At 32.2% G+C, this 26,860-nt stretch overlaps 2 protein-coding genes across 2 annotated transcripts; both read right to left on the bottom strand.

Annotated features, from left to right (window-relative positions):
* Positions 1 to 8,952: 8,952 nt before the first annotated feature.
* On the bottom strand, positions 8,953 to 11,540 carry LOC113516554 (trypsin CFT-1-like). Its single transcript, XM_026900973.3, has 4 exons — positions 11,385 to 11,540; positions 10,435 to 10,603; positions 9,513 to 9,768; positions 8,953 to 9,400 (listed from the first exon to the last, which is right to left on the bottom strand). The coding sequence occupies exons 1-4, from the start codon at positions 11,428 to 11,430 to the stop codon at positions 9,104 to 9,106; spliced, it is 768 nt and encodes a 255-aa protein (XP_026756774.2). The 5' UTR covers positions 11,431 to 11,540; the 3' UTR covers positions 8,953 to 9,103.
* A 4,642-nt stretch (positions 11,541 to 16,182) lies between these two features.
* LOC128202497 (transmembrane protease serine 9-like) lies at positions 16,183 to 26,594 on the bottom strand. The gene is made up of 8 exons (XM_052903069.1): positions 26,463 to 26,594; positions 25,833 to 26,001; positions 25,005 to 25,260; positions 24,469 to 24,761; positions 18,333 to 18,385; positions 17,635 to 17,803; positions 16,813 to 17,068; positions 16,183 to 16,572 (listed from the first exon to the last, which is right to left on the bottom strand). Exons 1-8 carry the CDS (start codon positions 26,506 to 26,508, stop codon positions 16,276 to 16,278), a joined length of 1,539 nt encoding a protein of 512 aa, XP_052759029.1. The 5' UTR covers positions 26,509 to 26,594; the 3' UTR covers positions 16,183 to 16,275.
* Positions 26,595 to 26,860: the final 266 nt, after the last annotated feature.

Raw genomic sequence — 26,860 nt, 5'->3', positions numbered from 1 at the left:
GAATAAAAGCTCATTGAATATTTTATTTCATTCAACAATTATGTAAGTACTTTCATGCTGGCCATCACCTTAAGAAACAAAGGTCAAGTTAGCGGTTACATGACGCTACGAAAGGTCATGTGAATTCAAAGCTTTCAATGCTAACGACACTTATGAACATTAATAATTCAGGAGATTGTATTGTCATTTTATATACTAAAATATATTTTGCATTGTATTGAAACAGAAGTTTCTTGTCTGTTAGATCATTAATCTTATGTTGTACATATTTGAGAGACTTCCCAACAGACCTCTAAAGGTTTAGCCCTGAATATCTAAGCGGTCCTTTGCAGAAAAGTTCGATTATTAAATAAAATTGATTATAGCATAAAAAAGTAAGTATACTGTAAAAAGCTAGGTAACATTTTTTCCAATTTTCGGTAAAAAAGGAATAAATGTTATATTGGATTAAAGAATATTGAGTTTGGTACAAGTTTGGGTGTATTTTATTTTTAAATTTTGTTAAAATAAAATGTGGCGGTTAAGGCGTTAAATTAAGTACAAGAATTTATTTTACAATTATTATACATCTATATAATATATTACAAAGAGAAAATATTTGATCGTTTCTTTGTTTGTGATGGATAAACTCACAAACTACTCGACTGATTTAAAAAATTCTTTGACCTATAGAAAGCATCGGCGAGTAACCGCGCAAAGTCGGGCCGGATCCCTAGTCTTATTATAAACTTTCAGTAGCTACTTGCGTGCAAGTTCCGTTTGATTAATGTACCAAACACCAAAAAAAAAAAATGGAATTTTCTTAGGAATTACAACAATTTTACGAACCTACTTATAGAATAATTTACTTTTGCGCGCTCCAAACATAAGTTTATATAGAATTACGACTTAGGTCTTACGATTTCATTACTGTAACGTCCCACGGGTACTAGGCTGTCATAAATCATGAGAAAATATAGCTTTCACAAAACCGTATTTACAGTTGGACATTAAGTTACGTTTCTGAGTTAATTTGTTTTAACTAAAATAAAATTTGTAATAATAAAATCTGGAATTCAGAAAATTTGCTATATTTGAATCTACATAATATCTATATAATTATATCATAAAAATATGGTAAATTAATAATTATATCAATGTAATATTATTATAATAAATAAGTCTTCTTAATGCTTTGTTTTTTTTTATACCAGAAAAGTGGTAAGCAAGTATACAGCTCGTCTGATGATAAACGGTCACTGTAGCCAATTAACGCCTGCAATAGAGGTGACGCGTGCGTGTTGTTCGCTTGAAGAAACCTTAGTATATCCACTTTGAAGAACCCAATATTGTAGTTTCATGGGAAAACCTCTGATATTAAGTAAAGTCACTGACCATCTAATAACGATGATATTTTTTTATACAGATGATAATGGAATGGAAATTCCGCCTGCGCTATCGATATATACTGGCGGGGCATCAGTAAGGGATGAGAGGTGAGAATTAGAAAGAAGAAGAAAATGAGAGAGAGAAAGAGACAAGCAGGTCAGTTGGTCCATAGTGACGAATTCATTAAGAGATAAAGGTAGACCTTATAGGGGATATTGCTAGCAGTAGGGTTGCTAGTTCCTTTTACTAACAATCTCTTCCACTTCCTAAATTTGCTAATGAAACCGGTATTTAACTTTTAATGTATTACTTTGTTTAATGAGGCTATGTTAAACAGTAGTTTTTTTTTTATTTTTGATTGTGTATGAGTATAAATATGCTGATAAAACATCTAAATTTTAAAGTCATAAATATACAGAAGCTAATAAGAGATTTCTTTTAGGAAACCTACGTTATGCTCACATTGTGTTCACTTATATGAAAAATAGATACGTACAAATTAGCCTTTTTATTTTGTACTATACTACACGCCATCTATAGCTAACCGTTAAACATCAGGTAAGCCGTATACATTGTCTTACCTGATATTAAGCTCTTACTAATGTATAATAAAAATAATTGGCTAATGCTAAAAACATTATAATAAAAATATACAAAGAACCAAAGACTAGCAAATTACGATTTGATATGTATAAAAAAAGTAATGGAGTCTGGTGATCAATTTCACTTCAATTTATGATATCTTATAGAGTTAGTAATAGTATAATAATAGTTATTCATTAATTAATCACTCACTTCATATTTTAAAAGCTCATAAACAGATGTCGACGTAAATAGATGACGAAATTAGGTAACAATGAAACACAAATGGGTGGAGCATTGTACTTTGATATTGCTGATTTCAATGGTTCCTATTTTTTAAATAACTTATTTTTAAACTAATAAAAACTTAATTATAAACGATTTAGAGACGAAGGTGACATTTGTCGATGTATTTTTTTAATTGTTGTTTTTTTTTCTCGTTTTATATTTCGCGAAAGCTCGTCGCACGTCAGTTCGAGCTTGGTGGTATCGCGCCACTAAACCACCCCAAAGTACCACCATAGAGGGTGGTACACCACCTTGCCTGTGGTGGGTTTACGACGTGAATCGAGGAAACAAATTAATTGGATATGACTTTATATACGCAGTTATATGTATATATATATATGCATCATGCTATAACGTAAACATCTTATTCATTATAAGGACGGGTAGAACCTAAATATTATTTGATTTATATAATTATATAATTACATTAACTTAAAAGGAATTTCGAATAATAATGTAATGTTTACATTTATATGTGTATATTTCTAATTCTTGTAGTTAAATTAGACTATAGACATTTAAATAGTAGTATCTGTACATAAAATATTGCTTTATATTTTGCAAAAGGTATTATTATTATTATAAGACAGTCTTTTTCAAGCAGAAAAATCTACGACACTGCGAACTTTCTATGATTTTTTTGTGCTCGTTCTTTTTTAAAGTTCGCTGCAAATTTTTATTAGTGATAGGAATTTTAAGGTATTTTTTGTAGCGATTTATTTTTGTCTCCGCAGGATATGAAGTCTATTTTTCAAAGGAGTATCGTTTTTGTATGAGTAAGCTACAATACTATTGTAACAAATTAAAACAAATATTGCAAAATGTAACAGAATTTTCAATTAAAAAAATTGAGACTTATATGGGAGTAAACCTTATAAAATATAAGTACAACCTGTTCCTTTAATAACAGAAAATCTTTTTAATAACAACAGTATCGGATATAATATTTTTACTTTACGTTTACAAAGGTATTTACTAAAACTAGGTATTATCATGATGAATTGTCAAATATTTAGTGGGTTTTTCTGTTCTATTTATAGCATTATCGTGACGAAATGACTTATAAAATTATGTTATGATTTAGGTCATTTATTAGATATTGAACTATCGAACTAATTAGGCTTAGTTTTGGTTCTTTCATTTGATCTATGTAAGATAAGAAATAAATGAGAATAATTTTTATTTTTAATAAAAAGATTTAAGGATCATCAACAATAGAGCACCATAAGGAGCGGTTCTGAGTACGCAATGTATCTGAGGTAAGGTGAGGTATTTACAGGGTACAGAGGAATAACACCTGAGTCCTCAGAAATGGCAACGCATGGGGGGTATCATGGGCAAAACAATATACTCTGTTATGTCCATGGTACTGCTCATGTCTATTGGCGACGGTTACCACTTTCCATCAGGTGGGCCGTCAGCTTGTTTGGCATTCTAAGTTGTATAAAAAAAAAAAACATACTCTCAAGCGTATCCACGCGTAAATAATCATGTGATAATATAATAATATGTTAGCTCCTGATTGTAATTGGTGATTAAATCTGTAGACACCAGAATACTGATAAACGATAACATGGATGTTACAAATATATCACGCATGTAACATAGGTACTTATTAATGTAAATAGGAAGGGCAAATCGTAGCATATTGATAAGATTATCATCCTATACTTAGTTGGCTTAGATCAACAGTATATATATTGAGTATCTCCCTACAAGTGCTTTGATATAAACACGTTCCCATTTTTATTCAAAATAATGGGTTTTTAATAATATTGTAATCTGTATTTTTATCATTAAATATTAAAATATATTTTTATTGATTAAAGTTTTTTTAGCAAATAAAGCACTGTATTTAAATACAAAAAGTTTTATATTCATAGATTAAAAATAATAAGTACCAAACAATATTACTGCATGTATTTGATAACATTAGAAACAAAAATATTATAATTTTGTTGTTAAATGCTTTATAAAATTTACTGGTATACACTATATATTTTTTATATTTCATTATGATCATATGCTGATTTAGTGTTGGGGAAATATTTGGCGGTTAAGAGTCGAACCAGCTCCATAATACACTGGCTTACTGTGTAGAAATAGATTATCTGTTTGGAAAAATAATAGTTGCATTGATGTATCCACTATTATTTTAGACGATAATGCTTCATTATATCACAAAAAAACAATATATTTTTTTAAAATATTTTTTTAAAATTTCTATAAAATTAATCTGAAAGTATACTTTAACATAAAAAATATTTTTTCAAATCCAATCCAAAGAATTATGAGGTAGTAAACGAAAAAAACTGAATTGACGACTGATTGACTGAATTCCTTTTTTGAAGTCGGTTAAAAATAAAAATATTACATTAATCTATGATAAAGTGAAAACATAGATAATTATTTTAAATACTTTTTGAGACAAATAAAAAAAATATCAAGAAGAGAAAACTGACGCCAGCTAGGGCGACCTTTGTGAGCCTTTACCCAACCGGATTTCACTGTGAATAGGCTCGCCATTAGGAACAGGGTCAAAGTAGATTTATCACGAATGTCCCGAAAGCATAATAGTTTAATTGTACTGGGTGACCCGCCCAGCATTGTCTAAAACCAAGTAAAGGGTAGTTCCATCTGCTTAATGTTACAACGGAAAATTTTATTATTTACCGTTTCACTGGAAGACACTTATAAAATCTTGGATTTGAGCATAGGAATAATACTAAGATTGATGGGGGGGGGGGAGTGGGGCGAGTGGTGTTAATTTTTTATTTTATTTTGTATTTTAGGGTTTTCTATTTTTTTTATAACATAAGCAAATGAGCATGCGGCTCGCCTGATGGTAAGTGGCCATCAACGCCCATGATCACCCATAACACCAGAGGTATCACAGGTGTGCTGTTGGCCTTTTAAAAAGAAATATGCTCTTTTCTTGAAGGTTATGATGTAAGTTTGAAGGTTGGGATATGCCAGTTAAACTATATGATGTCAGAGACTTCTGAAAATGGTAACCCGTGACGTCCATGCCAACTCATGTCTATAGACGACGGTTACCGCTTCCTATCAGATCATTATTTGCCATTCTAAGTTTCATAGAAAAAAATCATTGTCAGTTTGGTTAACGAACTAGGTTTAGTTTAATTTTTATCACTGTTTTTAAACAGTGATAAAAACTTCACTACCTAATAATAAATATATGAGTTGTTCAATATTGTTATCATGCTGTAACAAGCCTAACGCCCATTAACCTGATTACAAGCAGCGCGTCTCGATATGTAATACACAATTGATATAATGCATGACACATTTATTATTTAAAATTCCCCTAAAACAATAAATGTGAACAAAAACAAACATCAACTGTATAAATCATTAATTTCCTTAATTGATAACAGGTATGTTAGTTATGAATTATTTACTTGACTCTAGACGCCAATGAGTTTGCCTAGTAAAGAATATATTATTCATATATTGTTTGATATAACTAACGTTGCAACGAGACAGGTTGACAAAACAATGAGTCACTGTTTCTTATCTCATATAAGATGTTGTATTGTAGGATATATCCTTTATTATAATCTATTAGGGAAAATTCTGCCTATCTTTGGATAAATTATACTTTCACCAAGGCACAATTTACAGAAATTACATACTAGTATATTTTTTTTTAAAAGATGAAAATGGTATAATAAATTTAGATGGGTTATTAGTATAAGAACAAAAAACAAACAAAATAATTTATTTACACACATAATACGAATATAATACATACCCAAAGGTTGTTTGGAAGACATTGTTTTAGCGATTAAACCTCTTTTTATATTTCATATGTGTAATATATACCTACTGTTTTGTATTATATTGTAAACTCTTTATTGTGCATAATTTATATTGGACACAATAAAAGATTTAATATACAATGGTGGACTTATCCCATAAAGGGATCTCTTACAGTCGACCTTTGAGATGCTAAAAGAAAACAGTAGAATGTACAAGGGTAAAAACCGTACAGCTAAAGATAAACTAAATAACATCTAGTAAAAATTGAAAATACAATAAAAAATAAATGTTTACACCTACATATATAAATAACAATAATACATAAATAATAATATTACATAAATATATTGTATTATTCTTTAAGTGGTGCAATAAAGAGTAAATAAATAAATAATAATTATATATGGTATAAAAAAGTGAATGGATCTTATCCTTTTAAATTTGTAATAACATGTGTTAGAATGAGATGGCTTTTTTTTTAAATATTGAGTAGTGTATTTACAATATATCTGTACCTTAATAAAGCAAAAATGAACGTGTATTAAATTTGTTTATTGTTTTGTTGGTTGGATTTTTGTTTGGATTAAATTGGATTTTTTACAGATATATTATTTAATTATAGATACATTATAAATTAATTATAAATACATTATATAAATAGGCTGCCGTGTAAAATGATCATAAATTTAAGCCAGTTAGTCTATCTTGACTAATCCCATTGGGATTAATGATGATAGTTTCCAAGGAGATCGCGTGGAAGTCAACCTCATAGATATATTATTAAGAATAGGACTGTTAAATCCTATTACAAACAATCCTTTTCCCCTATTCGACAAAATACTATCTTGTCGAAGTGGCTGAACCGATTTGGCTGTTTTTTAAAAGAGTTTCTTTAATTCATGATAATTGGAATAAGTTATTGTAGTTAAAAAAAACATTCAAGGCTCAACATTTAGTCCCAATCTCAATTGAAGGATGAACAAGTAATAAATTATTTGAACGTAATATTAAAAATATATATAGTTAAAGATTATTTGACGTTGCGACATACACATAGATTATAGACGTAATAAAATAATAAGTTCACGACTGTGTTTCTTAATGGGATAATTAGACTTATTAGGGAAATAGATTACCAGAGAGAGACTTTGTACGAAAGTCGTTTGCTTGGGCACCTCTGTCCCATTCGTGATTCTACCGTGTAGCAGTTGTGTATATGTATATGGCAGTGAATTTACAGGGTACAGAGCAAGAACATTCCAGTCCTCAGGAATGGCAATGCATGGGGTATATCATGGACGAAACATTATACTCTGTTATGTCCATGGTACTGCTCATGTCTATAGGCGACGGTTACCACTTTTTTTTAAGGTGACCGTCAGCTTGTTTGCTATTTTAAGTAGCATAAAAAAAAAAGAAAAAAAAAAACACTATATATACGGTAGTTAATTTAAAAATTAAAACTAATACTTAACTACTACTACTAACGTGTTTCATACACGTTATCTGTCGGGTACTTCTAATCGCAGTCATTATAAAAGTGGCACTCTACCTTATTATTGTTTAATGATATGATAATCACACCTATGAGTACTAACCAGTACTGATGGGTGCAGTCCATATATATATAATCAAAAATAGACCGCATTAAAGTTCAGGGACAGAAAACTTCACATTTATTTTGTTAACACATTAAGGGCGGGAGATCTTGACAAAAGTATGCTAGATAACGCGGCGATTTTGGCACTTCCTCATGACGAGTATACTCGTTAATCACAGTTAACTGGTTAAGCTACAGTCGAGATAAATCGTATTACTACGACTGCCGCCTTTAAGCTGCAGTCGAGATAAATCGTAGTGCTACGACTCCCGCCTTTAAGCTACAGTCGAGATAAATCGTAGTACTACGACTCCCGCCTTTAAGCTACAGTCGAGATAAATCTCAGTACTACGACTCCCGCCTTTATGTTATAGTCGAGATAAATAGTAGTACCTGAACTCCTGTCTTTAATGTGTTAATATTAAGCATTAAGAGGTTTACAATTTAAGCGATTTGAATAATAGGGAAGGAAGGTTGTCGATTCGATGGCATTTTTTTGTCCGTATGCTATGTGATGTCTTTGTCAATTTATTATCGTAATGGGGTTCATTCCAGTGTTAGTTTTACATAAATTTTGTGACCATAGTAGACGCCGTTTTTTTGTGGGACAAAATCTCATCTTATAAATACAATATTTTAGATAATGCTGGTGATGTCTAAACGAATATGAAAAATATTATACATAAATAAATAGAAATTGCAAATAGCATATATATATATATATATATATATATATATATATATATATATATATATATATATATATATATATATATATATATATATATATATATATATAATATTTAAATATAATGTATCAAATAATGCAAGTATGTATATATAATCGCGTAATAATCGATATAATATTTGCAATAATTTTTTTATACTAAGTAATTTTTTTATTTAATATTAATTTACAGTGCACTTATTTAGTTATCAATATGTTAGATAGCTGGTAATTAAAGATTAAGCTCAAGTACAATAATAATAATTACAAGTATGACGTTTAAAAATAGGTAGATAATTCATTGGTAAAATTACGGTATTAGTAAAATAAGTAGCGCAACTCATCGAGCTGTCCGCTGTCCACGCGCACAAATGACGCAATGCGCGTTCTATACTCATACAGCGTGTTCCATTTAGTTAATAACAAAAAACAATTTGAATTTAATTGTTCATGTGAGGGTTGTGCAGCTAATTTAATCCCTATGTTTAGATGTTTACTTAAATAAAAATATCATCGCTATTATCTGAGATAATTTTATATGCCACAATACTGAAAGTTCTGCATAGAATGTTATCAATGCATATATGTTATAAATGAAACGTAAATATATATCAGAATCTGTATATTTTATTATTTTTATAAAAAATTATAAAATACATATTTATTCCAATTAATATAGATCAATAAATTTGTATAGTCTATATTTATTGTTAATACAAATAATATAGACTGAGAAGATATTTCAATGGTGCTGTTTAAGCGTTTTCTTGAATCCAAGTTGCGTAGCGAGATATACGAGCGTTGACACCAGGGTAGCGGGCGAGAGCGCACTGCACACCCCACGAGCACACGCCGACGACGACTTTGTTGTGGTAGAGGGGACCGCCAGAGTCGCCCTGGCACTGGTCGCGACCGCCGACATCCAACCAACCAGAGCACAACATGTTGTCGGTTAGAGTATGACCGATTTCAGCGTAACGGTTTCTGCATGTCTCGTGGTTGACAGTCCAGATTTGTACATGCCGAAGTTGTTCGGAGCCAGAACCGCCGACCTAAAGTAAAAAACAATTGCTAGATGAAGCTGGTTATTCACATCTATTATAAACATTTTTCTTTCTTGTCGATGTACTGTTATACATATAAGAAGAGATACGTGAAACTTACAGATGTAGCACCCCATCCAGCAGCATACACAACTTGGTTGTCAGCGAGATTGTAACTGGATCCAGCAATGCTGGCAGGCTGAATGACATCGGTGTACGCAAGGTTCGAGGAGAGCCGCAAAATAGAGACGTCATTGTCATTGGTCCCGCTGTTGTAGCTGCCGTGGGTGATGATGGCATTGACATTATGAACAACACCACCGCTGTTAGCATTGGTAGAGCCAACGCGAACGCGCCATCTGTTTGCTGGGTCACCGCTGTAAAAGCAGGACATGTATTATATATATTAGATAGATAGATTTATTGTTTCCTCCAAAAGATTACAATAGTAAACTCATTATAAATATAAATAATTACAAGGTATATTAATATTATTATAATATAAATGCAAAAATATTAGTATAACCTATTTTACTTGTAAATTATATATTTTGTAAATAATAGCATGGCCATGTGGTTCCGGCATAGAAAAAGCCACCGTTTCCTTTGCTGTGGATATCGTAAGAGCCAATTAAGTGAGGGCGAGAGATGGGCAGCAGTGTTCCTTTTCAAACATCTCCAAAGCCTAACTGCGGTTGCCAATCCGCTTGCTACGCATAGAAACTATTGGCAAAAGCCCCCAAGTGGAGGATTATGTTCAGCAGTGAACAGTTGAAGGCTGATATGATGATGATGATGATGATGAAATAAAAGCATGATTTATAAAACACTATTACTTGTTGGGTGTAAAATATAAAAGTTAAAATAAAATATATATAACACTATTTCTTTTTATAGTCTAAAGCATTTCCAAATTTGGTACAAATCCAATTTCTATTCATTAAATATCCTCAAGTTGCAACAAAATAGATGAGTAAATATTTATCAAAATTTAGATAAAAATAATAATATTTAGAAATAGTATTATATAAATATATACTTACACAAAGCAGTGAGCAGCAGACAAGATGGATCTCTTGTTAAGGATAGATCCACCGCACGCTTGGCTGTATGCGGCACCGTTCCATGAGAACAAGAGTGCAGCGATCTCTGGGTAGTTATTGATATTGGTAAGTGCACCACCTATGATACGCTGCGGGTTCTTAGGTACGGCTGAAAATATTAATTACATTATTGTCAATTATTTTTGATCTTATAAAAAAAGGAACAGGTATCTAAACTCTTCACTTAAGTTTGATTCGATTTCTATTATAAACTGCATGTATTTGACGATGACTTTATGCGTTCATCAGACAATGTTTCAGGTGCATATTGCATCACAGTTTCATTTATTAATTTGTAGTCTTTGTTAATTGTTATAGTTTAGTAATATTATATAGTACAATAGTTTAGTATATCAGTATTAATAATTAATAATTAAATGAGCTATTAAATAAAAACAATATTAAGTATGAATAGTAACATAATAATAATAATTAATAGTTTTTTAGATTTATCGTCATTTAATCGTCAATTGTATATTAATTTCTAATTGTAATTTAATTGATTACTGAACAATAAAAAATGTGTATTGTACAAATTGTAAAAAGTGCTATCGATTGCATAATATTCTAAAACTGGGTAATTTTTATTTATAAAGAACTGGGATACTTCAGAATTTTATATAAAGTTGGATTTACACTAAAAAACTAAAGAGCACACGACAAAGGTTTGAACATTGAAACAGCGTACAAGTTTGTTAACGAATGAAATATAGAATTAAAAGAATTCCTTACCATCTTCATTGAATATTATTTTCTTGTAGAATAAAAAAAAAAATACTTAAACTTTGTTTAATCTACCTTAATTATAGTTTTGGTGTAAATATTTTTAATTACAAATAAAATATTATTTTTTCTATATTGTAGTAAAATTCAAGTGTTAAAATACTTACCTGCAACAGCAGCGATGACAGTCAACCACACAATTATAGAACGCATTTTGTCTCTTCACTTCAAAAAGCCCTTAGACATAACAGAGTAACGAACACACGATATTTATACCATTACGACCGTATTATTATGGTAATTGTTATCTTTTATAATCAGATTGATTTTGTTAATCTAAACAAACAATACCTTCAACACTAGGAAGACGAGTTGGGGGTCATTAGACTTATTTTGTTTTTTTCATAGGTGTCATTTTATTATACAATTAGTGCATGAATTTAACAGTCTGTGATAGAATCAACACAAGTCAATCTACAAGTTCAACAAAGTCACCAGTACAGGTGACCGATTTTTTTATGATTTAGGTGTAACTACAAGAAAAAAAAAAACTGCTGCTTATGTTTCAGGGTATAAAAATAAAACCAATAAGGTCTGTGACATGTTTTAAAAAACTGTTACGTGGACAATGTAATCAGTTAAATATACATATTCGTATATGAGTTTTATTAAAAAAGTCATTATCATTGTTCATTTAACTTTGCCACTAAATGCTCCTTCTAGGGTTTAGTATCAAAAAAGTACAAAGCAATTTTTATGGGATGACTTTGTCAGTCCGTCCGTCCGTCCGTCTGTTCAATTGTCACAACGATATAGCTTAGTATAATCGAACAGTAGCAACTACTAATCTTACTGACTTGAATTTGGAATACTTTTAAATATTATTGGCTCACACACTTTGCAGTAGAATTTATTAAAAAAACGATGAACATAATAGAACACAAAACAATGATTTTTAGAATTTTTGTCTGTTTGTCTTTTTTTTTAATATAAATTAGAATGGCAAACAAGCTGACGGCCCACCTGATGGAAAGTAGCAACCGTCGCCTATAGACATGAGTAATACCATGGACGTTTGTGCTTATAAATCTCAGAAACGGCTAAACCGATTTGAATGCGGTTTTTACTAATGCATTGCAGTTTATTTTATTTAATATTTATTGTTTGTTTTATTTAAATCGGTACATAAATAAAAAAGTTATATCAATCTAAAGAATCATATATGCTAAAACTGAGGCTGAAACTTCATGAAGGTATTAGGTACATAATTATCATCTAAGTACATAATACAATATAAGATTCATGAAGATTTTTAATGGGAATGATATACGGAAACTACATAGAAGCAAGCAACGTTGCGGGAAACGGTTAGTTATTCATAAATTGTTTGATATAACGTTGCAACGAGACAGGTGAGAATGCAATGAGTCACCATTTCTTATCACATATCCTTTATTGTAATCTATTAGGAAAATTCCGGATAAATTATACTTCCAGTAAGGCACAATTTACAGAAATTACATACTCGTATATTTTTAAAATAGATGAATGGAATATATATATATATATACTGTTTTTGTATTATATCTTTAAGTAGTGCAATAAAGAGTAAATAAATAAATAAATAATAATTTAATATATAAAAAGCGAATGGATTTTATCATTTTAAGTTTGTAATAACATGTATTAGAATGAGATCGCTCTTTTTTTTAAATATTACGTAGTGTATTTACATTATATCTGTAATTTAATAAAGCAGAAATGAACGTGTATTATTCTTGGTTATTGTTTTAAACCACAATAATTAATTTATAATATTTTATAAATTAATTATAAATACATTATATAAATAGGCTGCCGTGTAAAATGATCATAAATTTAAGCCAGTTAGCCTATCTTGACTAATCCCATGGGGATTAATGATGATAGTTTCCAAGGAGATCGCGTGGAGTTCAACCTCATAGGTACATTATCAACTAGAATTCCGCCCCGGCTTCGCACGGGTGCACATTACATCACATAACATTACATACATTTAAAATTATCAGTATTCTTCTACTATATTATGCATGTATTATACATATAAATCTTCCTCTTGAATCACTTTATCTGATAAAAGAAACTGCATCAAAATCCGTTACGTATAAATATATTATATAGTTAAAGGCAATTTGATGTTGCGACAGACACATAGATTATAAATATAATAAATTATTATGTTCACGACTGAGTTCCTTAATGGGACAATTAGACTTATTAAGGAAATAGATTACCAGAGGGAGATTTTGTACGAAAATCGTTTGCTTGGGCACCTCTGTCCCATTCTACCGTGAAGCAGTTGTGTTTGCATAAGTGTGTTTCGATTTGAAGAGTAGGATATGGCAGTGAATTTACAGAGTACAGAGGAATAACATTTGAGTCCTCAGAAATGGCAACGCATGGGGTGAATCATGGACTATATTGTTATGTCCGTGGTACTGCTCATGTCGGCATATCTCTCTCCCTCCAAAAAGGGGCCGACCTCCAAGCTCTCATGGACCTGGGGGATTCGGTAATTATTGCCGCTCAAAATAGCTATAGGTGACAGTTACCACTTTCCATCCGTCAGCTTATTTGCCGTTCTACGTTGAATAAAAAAAAAGAAAAAGATCGTATACAAGATAGTTAATTTAAAAAATAAAACTAATTCTTTTATACACGTTATCTGTCCGTTATTTCTAATCGCAGTCATTACAAAAGTGGCACTCTACCTTATTATTGTTTAATGATATGATAATAATCATACCTATGAGTACTAACCAGTACTGATGGGTGCAGTCCATGTACATATAATCATAAATAGACCGCAGTAAAGTTCAGGGACAGAAAACTTATATTTTGTTATATTGTTATTATTTTGTTACATTTATTTTGTTTACACATTATAGGCGGGAGATCTTGACAAAAGTAGGTATGCTAGACAACACGGCGATTTTGCCACTTCTCCGTGACGAGTATAATCGTCAATCACGGTTAAGCTACAGTCGAGATAAATTATATTACTTCGATTCCCGCCTTTAAGCTACAGTCGAGATAAATCGTAGTACTACGACTCCCGCCTTTAAGCTACAGTCGAGATAAATCGTAGTACTACGACTCCCGCCTTTAAGCTACAGTCGAGATAAATCGTAGTACTACGACTCCCGCCTTTAAACTATAGTCGAGATGAATAGTAGTATCTAAACTCCTGCCTTTAATGTGTTAATATTAAGCATTAAGAGATTTACAATTTAAGCGATTTGAACAATAAGAAAGGAAGGTTGTCGATTCGATAGCATTTTTTGTCCGTATGCTATGATGTAATGAATAAATTGACAAAGATATTAGTCTTTGTCAATTTATTATCATAACGGGGTTCATTCCCGTGTTAGTTTCACATAAATTTTGTGACCATAGAAGACACCGTTTTTTGGGTCAAAATCTCATCTTATAAATGCAATATTTTAGACTGAAGATATTTAAATGAACAGCCTAAAAATACTATGACATAAATTTGAGAAATTGCAAGTAGCATATTTGTCATTTATTATATTAAAGATTATCCTTACATAGGTATTATTAAGTATGGGTATTCTGAACTGATTGTAGGAAAGAAAATGCCGGTTCGTGTTGAAAAGTTATACTGACAATTTATTAAAAAAATTAACAAATAAAAGAATATAATATTTGAAACACAAATTACAAAGGTGTTTGTAACAATGGATATTATAGAAATATAATACTGGGTTAATAAACTTCTATATATTATTAATACATCCGTTCTATCACCATCATCGTCATCATCATATCAGGCTTTAATTATCCTCTGCTAAACATAAGCTTACCCCTAGTGGGGTTAAGCCAGTAGTTGCCACGCTTGGGAGGTAGATTGGCAACCGCAGTTAGGCTTTGAAGATGTTTTAACGGACGCTGCTGCCCATCCCTGGCCCTTCCTTAGTCGCGTCTCACGACACTTACGGGAGAGGAAGGGGTGGCCTATTTTATGCCGGGATTACACGGTAATAAACTAATTTATCATCCAAATCTATTAAGGAGTTTGTGTATGATTCAGTAAAAAACAAGCTGATATTAAATATATCGAATACATGCAAGTATGTAAATAATCGCGTGTATTCCATATACTATTTTTTTTAATGGATGAAAATGGTATGGTAACCCCGCCTGCGCTATTGGTATACACTGGCGGGGCACTAATGAGAGGTGATAGATGAGGGTGAAAGCAGGTCAGTTAGCCCATTGTAAAGAATTCCGTAAGAATTAACCACGATGGTTTTCAGGGGGAACCGCGTGAAGGTCGACCTGATAGGGTATATTGCTAGTAATGAAACTTTTAGATCCCATTACTAACAATCCTTTTTCCCCCCTCGATATAATATTTGCAATGCGCGATCATAATTAAAGGTTAAGCTCAATGCAATCAAAATAATGACAAGAAGGTAGCGCGACGTTTAAAAATAGGTAGATAAAATTCATTGGTAAAATTACGGTATTAGTAAAATAAGTGGCGCAACGGCGGCGTGTTTCAGTTTGAAGGGTGGGAAATGGCGTGAATTTACTGGGTACAGAGGAATAACACCTGAGTCCTCAGGAATGGCAACGCATAGGGGGTATCATGGGCTAAACAGTATACTCTGTTATGTCCATGGTACTGCTCATGTCTATAAGCGACGGTTACCACTGTCCATCAGGTGGGCCGTCAGCTTGCTCAGCTTGCCATTCTAAGTTGTATAAAACAAAAAAGTGCACTCTAATTTAATCCCTTTGTTTAAAAATTAATTATGTGAATTTGAGAGGCGTTTACTAATCTTATATACAATCATATACTGAAAGTTCTGCATAGAATGTTATCAAATAAAATGAAACGTAAATATATATCAGAATATTTGTATATTTTATTATTTTTATAAAAAATTATAAAATACATATTATTCCAGTTAATATAGATGAATAAATTTGTATAGTCTATATTTATTGTTAATACAAATAATATAGACTGAGAAGATATTTCAATGGTGCTGTTTAAGAATTTTCTCGAATCCAAGCTGCGTAGCGAGACACACGAGCGTTAACACCAGGGTAGCGGGCGACAGCGCACTGCGCACCCCACGAGCACACGCCGACGACGACTTTGTTGTGGTAGAGGGGGCCGCCAGAGTCGCCCTGGCACTGGTCGCGACCGCCGACATCCAACCAACCGGAGCACAACATGTTGTCCGTTAGAGCATGACCGATTTCAGCGTAACGGTTCCTGCATGTCTCTTGGTTCACAGTCCAGACTTGTACGTGTTGAAGTTGTTCAGAGCCAGAACCGCCGACCTAAAGTACAAAATATTTCTAAATTTTAAATATGCCCAAATAGGAGTCTGGTACATTGAAACAAGTCTGAAATTATATTCTCTAAAATTGCCTTAAATTTATTAGTATTTGTTCGACAACTACATTACTAGATGAAGCTGGTTATTTACATCTATTATAAACAATGTGATTTTACTTTCTTGTTATTGTTCTCTTTTTATTGTTTTCTAATACATATAAGAAGAGACACGTGAAACTTACAGATGTGGCACCCCATCCAGCAGCATAGACAACTTGGTTGTCAGCGAGGTTGTAACTGGATCCAGCAATGCTGGCAGGTTGAATGACATCGGTGTACACAAGGTTCGAGGAGAGACGCAAAATAGAGAGGTCATTGTCGTTGGTCCCGTTGTTGTAGCTACTGTGGGTGATGATGGCATCGACATTATGAACAACACCACCGCTGTTAGCGTTGGTAGAGCCAACGCGAACGCGCCATCTGTTTGCTGGGTCACCGCTGTAAAAGCAGGACATGTATTATATATATTAGTATAATCTATTTTACTTATAAATTATATATTTTGTAAATAATAGCACGGCCATGTGGTCTCGGCATAGAATAGGCTACCCCTCCCTATGCCTTAGGTGTCGTAAGAGCCAACTAAGGGAGGGCGAGAGATGGGCAGCAGTGCCCCTTTTCAAACATCTTCAAAGCCTAACTGCGGTTGCCAATCCGCTTGCTACGCATGGAAACTACTGGCAAAACCCGCCAAGGGGGAGGTTTATGTTCAGCAGTGGACAGTTGAAGGCTGATATGATGATGATGATGAAATAATAGCATGATTTATAAAACACTATTACTTTTTGTATATTAAATATAATATAAAAGTTAAAATTAAATAAAATAAAATAAAAACACTTTCTTTCTTTTTTTTAGTCTAAAGCGTTTCCAAATTTGATACAAATCTAATTCCTATTTATTAAAATTCTTCAAGTTGCAACAAAATAGATGAGTAAATATTTGTCAAAATTAAGATAAGTATAATTCTATTTAGAAATAGTATTATATAAATATATACTTACACAAAGCAGTGAGCAGCAGACAAGATGGATCTCTTGTTAAGGATAGATCCACCGCACGCTTGGCTGTATGCAATACCGTTCCATGAGAACAAGAGTGCAGCGATCTCTGGGTAGTTATTGATATTGGTAAGTTCACCACCTATGATACGCTGCGGGTTCTTAGGTACGGCTGAAAATATTAATGTTGTTAATTATTTTTGACTTTATAAAAAAAGAAACAAGCAACTAAAGTATCCTATTAAATTTGATTCGATTACAATTATCTTTTTTATGCGTTCGATTTTATGCGTTCGATTTTATGCGTTCATCAGACAAGTTTTAAGTGCGTTTGTACATCACGTTTTCATTTATTAATTTGTAGTTTTAGTACATTGCAATAGTTTAGTAATAATATATAGTACAATAGTTAAGTTTATTAGTATTAATATTAAATAATTAAATAAGCTAATAAGTAAAAAATAATATTAAATGTGAATAATAACATAATAATAATAATAGTACAAGTTTGTTAACGAATGCAATATAGAATGAAAAAATCGCTTACTACGTTTATTAGATATTTTTTCTTGCAGAATAAGAAAATTATTCGCTTGATCTTATTTGGTTTAATGTTAAGGTTTTGGTGTAAATATTTTTAATTACAAATAAAATATTACTTTTTCTATATTGTAGTAAAATTCAAGTGTTAAAATACTTACCTGCAACAGCAGCGATGACAGTCAACCACACAATTATAGAACGCATTTTGTCTCTTCACTTCAAAAAGCCCTTAGACATAACAGAGTAACGAACACACGATATTTATACCATTACGACCGTATTATTATGGTAATTGTTATCTTTTATAATCAGATTGATTTTGTTAATCTAAACAAACAATACCTTCAGCACTAGGAAGACGAGTTGGGGGTCATTAGACTTATTTTGTTTTTTTTCATAGGTGTCATTTTATTATACAATTAGTGCATGAATTTAACAGTCTGTGGTAGAATCAAGACAAGTAAATCTACAAGTTCAACAAAGTCACCAGTACAGGTGACCGATTTTTTTATGATTTAGGTGTAACTACAAGAAAAAAAAAACTGCTACTTATATTTCTGGGTATAAAAATAAAACCAATAAGGTCTGTGACATGTTTTAAAAAACTATTACGTGGACAATGTAATCAGTTAAATATACATATTCGTATGTGAGTTTTATTAGTAAAAGTCATTGTCATTGTTCATTTAACTTTGCCACTAAATGCTCCTTCTAGGGTTTAGTATCAAAAAAGTACAAAGCAATTTTTATGGGATGACTTTGTCAGTCCGTCCGTCCGTCCGTCTGTTCAATTGTCACAACGATATTGCTTAGTATAATCGAACAGTAGCAACTACTAATCTTACTGGCTTGAATTTGGAATACTTTTAAATATTATTGGCCCACACACTTTGCAGTAGAATTTATTAAAAAAACGATGAACATAATAGAACACAAAACAATGATTTTTAGAATTTTTGTCTGTTTGTATTTTTGTTTATATAAGTTAGAATGGCAAACAAGCTGACGGCCCACCTGATGGAAAGTGGTAACCGTCGCCTATAGACATGAGTAATACCATGGACGTTTGTGCTCGTAAATCTTAGAAACGGCGGAATGATATACGGAAACTACATAGAAGCAAGCAACGTTGCGGGAAATGGTTAGTTATTCATAAATTGTTTGATATAACATTGCAACGAGACATGTGAGAATGCAATGAGTCACCATTTCTTATCACATATCCTTTATTGTAATCTATTAGGGAAAATTCCGGATAAATTATACTTCCAGCAAGGTACAATTTACAGAAATTACATACTTGTATATTTTTAAAATAAATGAAAATGGAACGCTAAATTTAGTTGAGCTATTAGTATAAGAAGAAAAAAATATATAATAGTTTATTTAGACACATAATACAAATATAATACATAATACATACCCAAAGGTTGTTTGAAAAAGATTGCTTTAGCGATAAGATATATATATATATATATATATATATATATATATATATATATATATATATATATATATATATATATATATATATACACTGTTTTTTTATTATATCTGTAAGTATTGCAATAAAGAGTAAATAAATAATAATTTAACATATATGTAATATATAAAAATTGAATGGATTTTAACATTTTACATTATATATGTATTTTAATAAAGCAGAAATGAACGTGTATTATATTTGATTATTGTTTTAAACCACAACAGTATAAATTAATTATAAATACGTTATATAAATAGGCTGTGGTGTAAAATGATCATAAATTGAAGCCAGTTAGTCTATCTTGACTAATCCCATGGGGATTAATGATGATAGTTTCCAAGGAGATCGCGTAGAGTTCGACCTCATAGGTACATTATCAACTAGAATTCCGCCCCGGTTTCGCACGAGTGCACATTACATCACATAACATTAGATATATTTAAAATTATCAGTATTCTTCTATTATATTATGCATGTATTATACATATAAACCCTTCTCTTGAATCACTCTATCTATTAAAAGAAACTGCATCAAAATCCGTTACGTAGTTTTAAAGATCTAAGCATACATAGAGACAGACAGACGGGAAGCGGTTTTGATTTATACTATGTATTTTATTTTTATTTTATTTATTTATTTAAGGAACACCAACAGCATATTGCATTATAACATATAGGTATAACAAACATTAAATACAATACAATATTAATGCACACGCCTATTATAGGTATTCACAGCATTCACTTTAACATAATTATACAGTGTAAGAAATTTAAGTAAATAACAAAAATAAACATGTAATCTAAGTTGTGAGCAATATCAGAAAATAAGATTATGAGTGAATTAAATTAAAAAAAAATATTAAAAAAATATATATTATGACAATTAGAGTTAATGTTCATAAGATTGTTGTACAAAGTGCTTCAGCAATTTATTCCTGTAGGAATTCAAATTATCGTACACTATATCAATTTCAGGTAATTTGGCATTAATTTCATTGTATGACGCACCAATCCTGGCCAGAGGTTGATGCAGTCCTAGGTTTGTTCTGCAGCGCGGTAAGCTAAATGTTCTAGTTATAGGGTGTCGAGGATAATTTAGAGGTACCGTTAATTGGAGTGAACTCCGTAAATCTGCACAATGAATTTTATTATTGAGAATTTTATGAATAAACATTAAATCTGCAATCATACGACGCGTCTTAAGAGAGGTAATGTTAAAGAAGGACATTCTCTGACTATAAGGTCGCCTATGCGATATGTTACGGGTTATGTAAGCTAGGTGTCTAGTGAATGCTCGTTGGATATTTTCTATTCTTTGAGATGAAGAGCTGTAGACTGGATTCCAGGAAACAGAGGCAAACTCCAAACGACTACGTACTAAACTGTTATAAAGAATTAATCTAGTTTGCCTCAATTTAACTAGATTAATTCTTTATAACAGTTTAGTACTATGTAGTGACAATAGGCCTGTTAAATCGAATAAAAAACAATCCTTTTTCCCTATCCTATAAATATTTTTTTCCGACAAACGCTGTTCTGTCGAAATTCCAATGGTTCAACCGAAACGGCTATTTTTTTTTTAAAAAGTTTCATTTATTAATTAATTGGATTAAGATAGTGTGGTTAAAAAAAAATTAAGGCTCAACATTTAGTCTCAATCTCGATTGACAGATGATCAATTAGGTTAATAAATAATTTGAACATAATATTAAAAATATATTATAAAGTTAAAGGCTATTTGGTGTTGCGACAGACACATAGATTATAATTAAAATAAATTAATATGTTCACGACTGTCTTTCTTAATGGGATAATTAGACTTATTAAGGAAATAGATTACCAGAGGGAGATTTTGTTCGAAAATCGTTTGCTTTGGCACCTCTGTCCCATTCGTGATTCTACCGTGAAGCAGTTGTGTTTGCATAACCATGTTTCGATTTGAAAGGTGGGATATGGCAGTGAATTTACAGGGTACAGAGGAATAACATTTGAGTCCTCAGGAATGGCAACGCATGGGATGAATCATAGACTATACTCTGTTATGTCCATGGTACTGCTCATATCTATAGGTGACGGTTATTACTTTCTATTAGGTGGACCGTCAGCTTGTTTGCCGTTCTAAGTTGAATAAAAAAAAAGAAAAAGATCATATACAAGGTAGTTAATTTAAAAAATAAAACTAATACATTTATACACGTTATCTGTCGGTTATTTCTAATCCCAGTCGTTATAAAAGTGGCACTCTATCTTATTATTGTTTAATGATATGATAGTAATCACAACTATGAGTACTAACCAGTACTGATGTATGCAGTCCATATATATATAAAGTTCAGGGATAGAAAATATCACATTTATTTTGTTAACACATTAAAGGCGGGAGATCTGACATCTGACAAAAGTATGCTAGGTAACGCAGTGATTTTGCCACTTCTCCTTGACGAGTATACTCGTCAATCACAGTTAACTGGTTAAGCTACAGTCGAGATAAATTGTATTACTTCGATTCCTTGCTTTAAGCTACAGTCGAGATAAATCGTAGTACTACGACTTCCGCCTTTAAGCTACAGTCGAGATAAATCGTAGTACTACAACTCTCGCCTTTAAGCTACAGTCGAGATAAATCGTAGTACTACGACTTCCGCCTTTAAGCTACAGTCGAGATAAATCGTAGTACTACGACTCTCGCCTTTAAGCTACAGTCGAGATAAATCGTAGTACTACGACTCTCGCCTTTAAGCTACAGTCGAGATAAATAGTAGTACCTGAACTTCTGCCTTTAATGTGTTAATATTAAGCATTAAGAGGTTTACAATTTAAGCGATTTGAACAATGGTAAAGGAAGGTTGTCGATTCAATAGTATTTTTTGTCCGTATGCTATGTAATGTCTCTGTTAATTTATTATGATAACGGGGTTCATTCCCGTGTTAGTTTCACATAAATTTTGTGACCATAGAAGAAACCGTTTTTTGGGTCAAAATCTCATCTTATAAATGCAATATTTTAGACTGAAGATATTTAAATGAACAGCCTAAAAATACTATGACATAAATTTGAGAAATTGCAAGTAGCAAATTTGTCATTTATTGTATTAAAGATTATCCTTAAATAGGTATTATTAAGTATGGGTATTCTTAACTGATTGTAGGAAAGAAAACGCCGGTTCGTGTTGAAAAGTTATACTGACAATTTATTAAAAAAATGAACAAATAAAAGAATATAATATTTGAAACACAAATTACAAAGGAGTTTGTAACAATGGGTATTATAGAAATATAATACTGGGTTAATAAACTTCTATATATTATTAATACATCCGTTCTATCACCATCATCGTCAACATCATATCAGGCTTTAATTATCCTCTGCTAAACATAAGCTTACCCCTAATGTGGTTAAGCCAGTAGTTGCCACGCTTGGGAGGTAGATTGGCAACCGCAGTTAGGCTTTGCAGATGTTTTAAGAGGGACGCTGCTGCCCATCTCTGGCCCTTCCTTAGTCACGTTTTACGACACTTACGGGAGAGGAAGGGGTGGCCTATTTTATGCTGGGATTACACGGCAATAAACTAATTTATCATCCAAATTTATTAAGGAGTTTGTGTATGATTCAGTAAAAAACAAGCTGATATTAAATATATCGAATACATGCAAGTATGTAAATAATCGCGTGTATTCCATATAATATTTTTTTTAATGGATGAAAATGGTATGGTAACCCCGCCTGCGCTATTGATATACAATACACTGGCGGGGCACTAATGAGAGGTGATAGATGAGGGTGAAATCAGGTCAGTTAGCCCATTATAAAGAATTCCGTAAGAATTAACCACGACGGTTTTCAGGGGGAACCGCGTGAAGATCGACCTGATAGGTTATATTGCTAGCAATGAAACTGTTAGATCCCATTATTAACAATCCCTTTCCCCCTTGATATAATATTTGCAATGCGTGATCATAATTAAAGGTTAAGCTCAATGCAATCAAAATAATGACAAGAAGGTAGCGCGACGTTTAAAAATAGGTAGATAAAATTCATTGGTAAAATTACGGTATTAGTAAAATAAGTGGCGCAACTCATCGAGCCCGCTGTCCACGCGCACAAGTGACGCAGTGCGCGTTTTAATACTAGTACTTACAGCGTATTCCGTTTAGTTAATAACAAAAAACCATTTCAATTTAATTACTCATGTGAGGGTTGTGCCGTTGTGTTACCAGAGGGAGACTTTGTACAAAAGTCGATTGCTTGGGTACCTCTATCCCATTCGTGTTTCAACAGTGAAGCAGTTGTGTTTGCATAGCTGTGTTTCGGTTTGAAGGGTGGGAAATGGCGTGAATTTACTGGGTACAGAGGAATAACACCTGAGTCCTCAGGAATGGCAACGTATAGGGGGTATCATGGGCTAAACAGTATACTCTGTTATGTCCATGGTACTGCTCATGTCTATAAGCGACGGTTACCACTGTCCATCAGGTGGGCCGTCAGCTTGCTTGCCATTCTAAGTTGTATAAAACAAAAAAGTGCACTCTAATTTAATCCCTTTGTTTAAAAATTAATTATGTGAATTTGAGAGGCGTTTACTAATCTTATATACAATCATATACTGAAAGTTCTGTGTAGAATGTTATCAAATAAAATGAAACGTAAATATATATCAGAATATTTGTATATTTTATTATTTTTATAAAAAATTATAAAATACATATTTATTCCAATTAATATAGATCAATAAATTTGTATAGTCTATATTTATTGTTAATACAAAGAATATAGACTGAGCAGATATTTCAATGGTGCTGTTTAAGAATTTTCTCGAATCCAAGCTGCGTAGCGAGACACACGAGCGTTAACACCAGGGTAGCGGGCGACAGCGCACTGCGCACCCCACGAGCACACGCCGACAACGACTTTGTTGTGGTAGAGGGGGCCGCCAGAGTCGCCCTGGCACTGGTCGCGACCGCCGACATCCAACCAACCGGAGCACAACATGTTGTCCGTTAGAGCATGACCGATTTCAGCGTAACGGTTCCTGCATATCTCTTGGTTCACAGTCCAGACTTGTACGTGTTGAAGTTGTTCAGAGCCAGAACCGCCGACCTAAAGTACAAAATAATTCTAAATTTTAAATATGCCCAAATAGGAGTCTGGTACATTGAAACAAGTCTGAAATTATAATATTCTCTAAAATTGTCTTAAATTTATTAGTATTTGTTCGACAACTACATTGCTAGATGAAGCTGGTTATTTACATCTATTATAAACAATGTGATTTTACTTTCTTGTTGTTGTTCTCTTGTTGTTGTTTTCTTATACATATAAGAAGAGATACGTGAAACTTACAGATGTAGCACCCCATCCAGCTGCATAGACAACTTGGTTGTCAGCGAGGTTGTAACTGGATCCAGCAATGCTGGCAGGCTGAATGACATCGGTGTACACAAGGTTCGAGGAGAGACGCAAAATAGAGAGGTCATTGTCGTTGGTCCCGTTGTTGTAGCTGCCGTGGGTGATGATGGCATCGACATTATGAACAACACCACCGCTGTTAGCGTTGGTAGAACCAACGCGAACGCGCCATCTGTTTGCTGGGTCACCGCTGTAAAAGCAGGACATGTATTATATATATATTAGTATAACCTATTTTACTTATAAATTATATATTTTGTAAATAATAGCACGGCCATATGGTCTCGGCATAGAATAGGCCACCCCTCCCTAAGCCTTAGGTGTCGTAAGAGCCAACTAAGGGAGGGCGAGAGATGGGCAGCAGTGCCCCTTTTCAAACATCTCTAAAGCCTAACTGCGGTTGCCAATCCGCCTGCTACGCATGGCAACTACTAGCAAAACCCCCCAAGGGGGAGGTTTATGTTCAGCAGTAGACAGTTGAAGACTGATATGATGATGATGATGATGATGAAACAATAGCATGATTTATAAAACACTATCATTTTTTGTATGTTAAATATAATATAAAAGTTAAAATAAAATCAAATATATATAACACTTTCTTTCTTTTTTTTAGTCTAAAGCGTTTCCAAATTTGATACAAATCTAATTCCTATTTATTAAAATTCTTCAAGTTGCAACAAAATAGATGAGTAAATATTTGTCAAAATTTAGATAAAAATAATTCTATTTAGAAATAGTATTATATAAATATATACTTACACAAAGCAGTGAGCAGCAGACAAGATGGATCTCTTGTTAAGGATAGATCCACCGCACGCTTGGCTGTATGCAATACCGTTCCATGAGAACAAGAGTGCAGCGATCTCTGGGTAGTTATTGATATTGGTAAGTTCACCACCTATGATACGCTGCGGGTTCTTAGGTACGGCTGAAAATATAAATGTTGTCAATTATTTTTGACTTTATAAAGAAAGAAAGAAACAAGCAACTAAAGTATCCTATTAAATTTGATTCGATTACAATTATCTTTTTTATGCGTTCGATTTTATGCGTTCATCAGACAAGTTTTAAGTGCGTTTGTACATCACGTTTTCATTTATTAATTTGTAGTTTTTGTATATTGCAATAGTTAAGTATATTAGTATTAATATTAAATAAGCTATTAAGTAAAAAATAATATTAAATGTGAATAATAACATAATAATAATAATAGTACAAGTTTGTTAACAAATGCAATAAAGAATGAAAAAATTGCTTACTACATTTATTGAATATTTTTTCTTGCCTCCACTACTACCTTAATTATAGTTTTGGTGTAAATATTTTTAATTACAAATAAAATATTATTTTTTCTATATTGTAGAATAATTCAAGTGTTAAAACACTTACCTGCAACAGCAGCGATGACAGTCAACCACACAATTATAGAACGCATTTTGTCTCTTCACTTCAAAAAGCCCTTAGACATAACAGAGTAACGAACACACGATATTTATACCATTACGACCGTATTATTATGGTAATTGTTATCTTTTATAATCAGATTGATTTTGTTAATCTAAACAAACAATACCTTCAACACTAGGAAGACGGGTTGAGGGTCATTAGACCTATTTTGAAGTTTTCTTAATAAATCAATATTCACTTAAGAGTTCCGTTGAATTTTATTAAACTATTTGATGTGTGTGTATATGAACCTATATGTAATTTCAACTGAAAGTAATCGTTCTCGGTCCAGCCAATGTGTACACAATATTTTGACCAATCAACTAGCCTATATCTTATGC

This window comes from Galleria mellonella, unplaced genomic scaffold (genome assembly GCF_026898425.1).
Source record: "Galleria mellonella isolate WM207_F2 unplaced genomic scaffold, CSIRO_AGI_GalMel_v1 utg132, whole genome shotgun sequence".
Taxonomy (NCBI): domain Eukaryota; kingdom Metazoa; phylum Arthropoda; class Insecta; order Lepidoptera; family Pyralidae; genus Galleria; species Galleria mellonella.
Note: the sequence above shows the minus strand (reverse complement) of the source record. Positions and strands in the feature narration are given on the sequence as shown.

Coding starts and splice junctions, on each gene's coding strand:
- LOC113516554 (XM_026900973.3), bottom strand. CDS start 11,430: ATGCGTTCTATAATTGTGTGGTTGACTGTCATCGCTGCTGTTGCAG. Junction 10,604..11,384: donor TGTCATCGCTGCTGTTGCAG/GTAAGTATTTTA, acceptor TAATATTTTCAG/CCGTACCTAAGAACCCGCAG. Junction 9,401..9,512: donor CTGGATGGGGTGCTACATCT/GTAAGTTTCACG, acceptor TTTTTACTTTAG/GTCGGCGGTTCTGGCTCCGA.
- LOC128202497 (XM_052903069.1), bottom strand. CDS start 26,508: ATGCGTTCTATAATTGTGTGGTTGACTGTCATCGCTGCTGTTGCAG. Junction 26,002..26,462: donor TGTCATCGCTGCTGTTGCAG/GTAAGTGTTTTA, acceptor TTATATTTTCAG/CCGTACCTAAGAACCCGCAG. Junction 24,762..25,004: donor CTGGATGGGGTGCTACATCT/GTAAGTTTCACG, acceptor TTTGTACTTTAG/GTCGGCGGTTCTGGCTCTGA.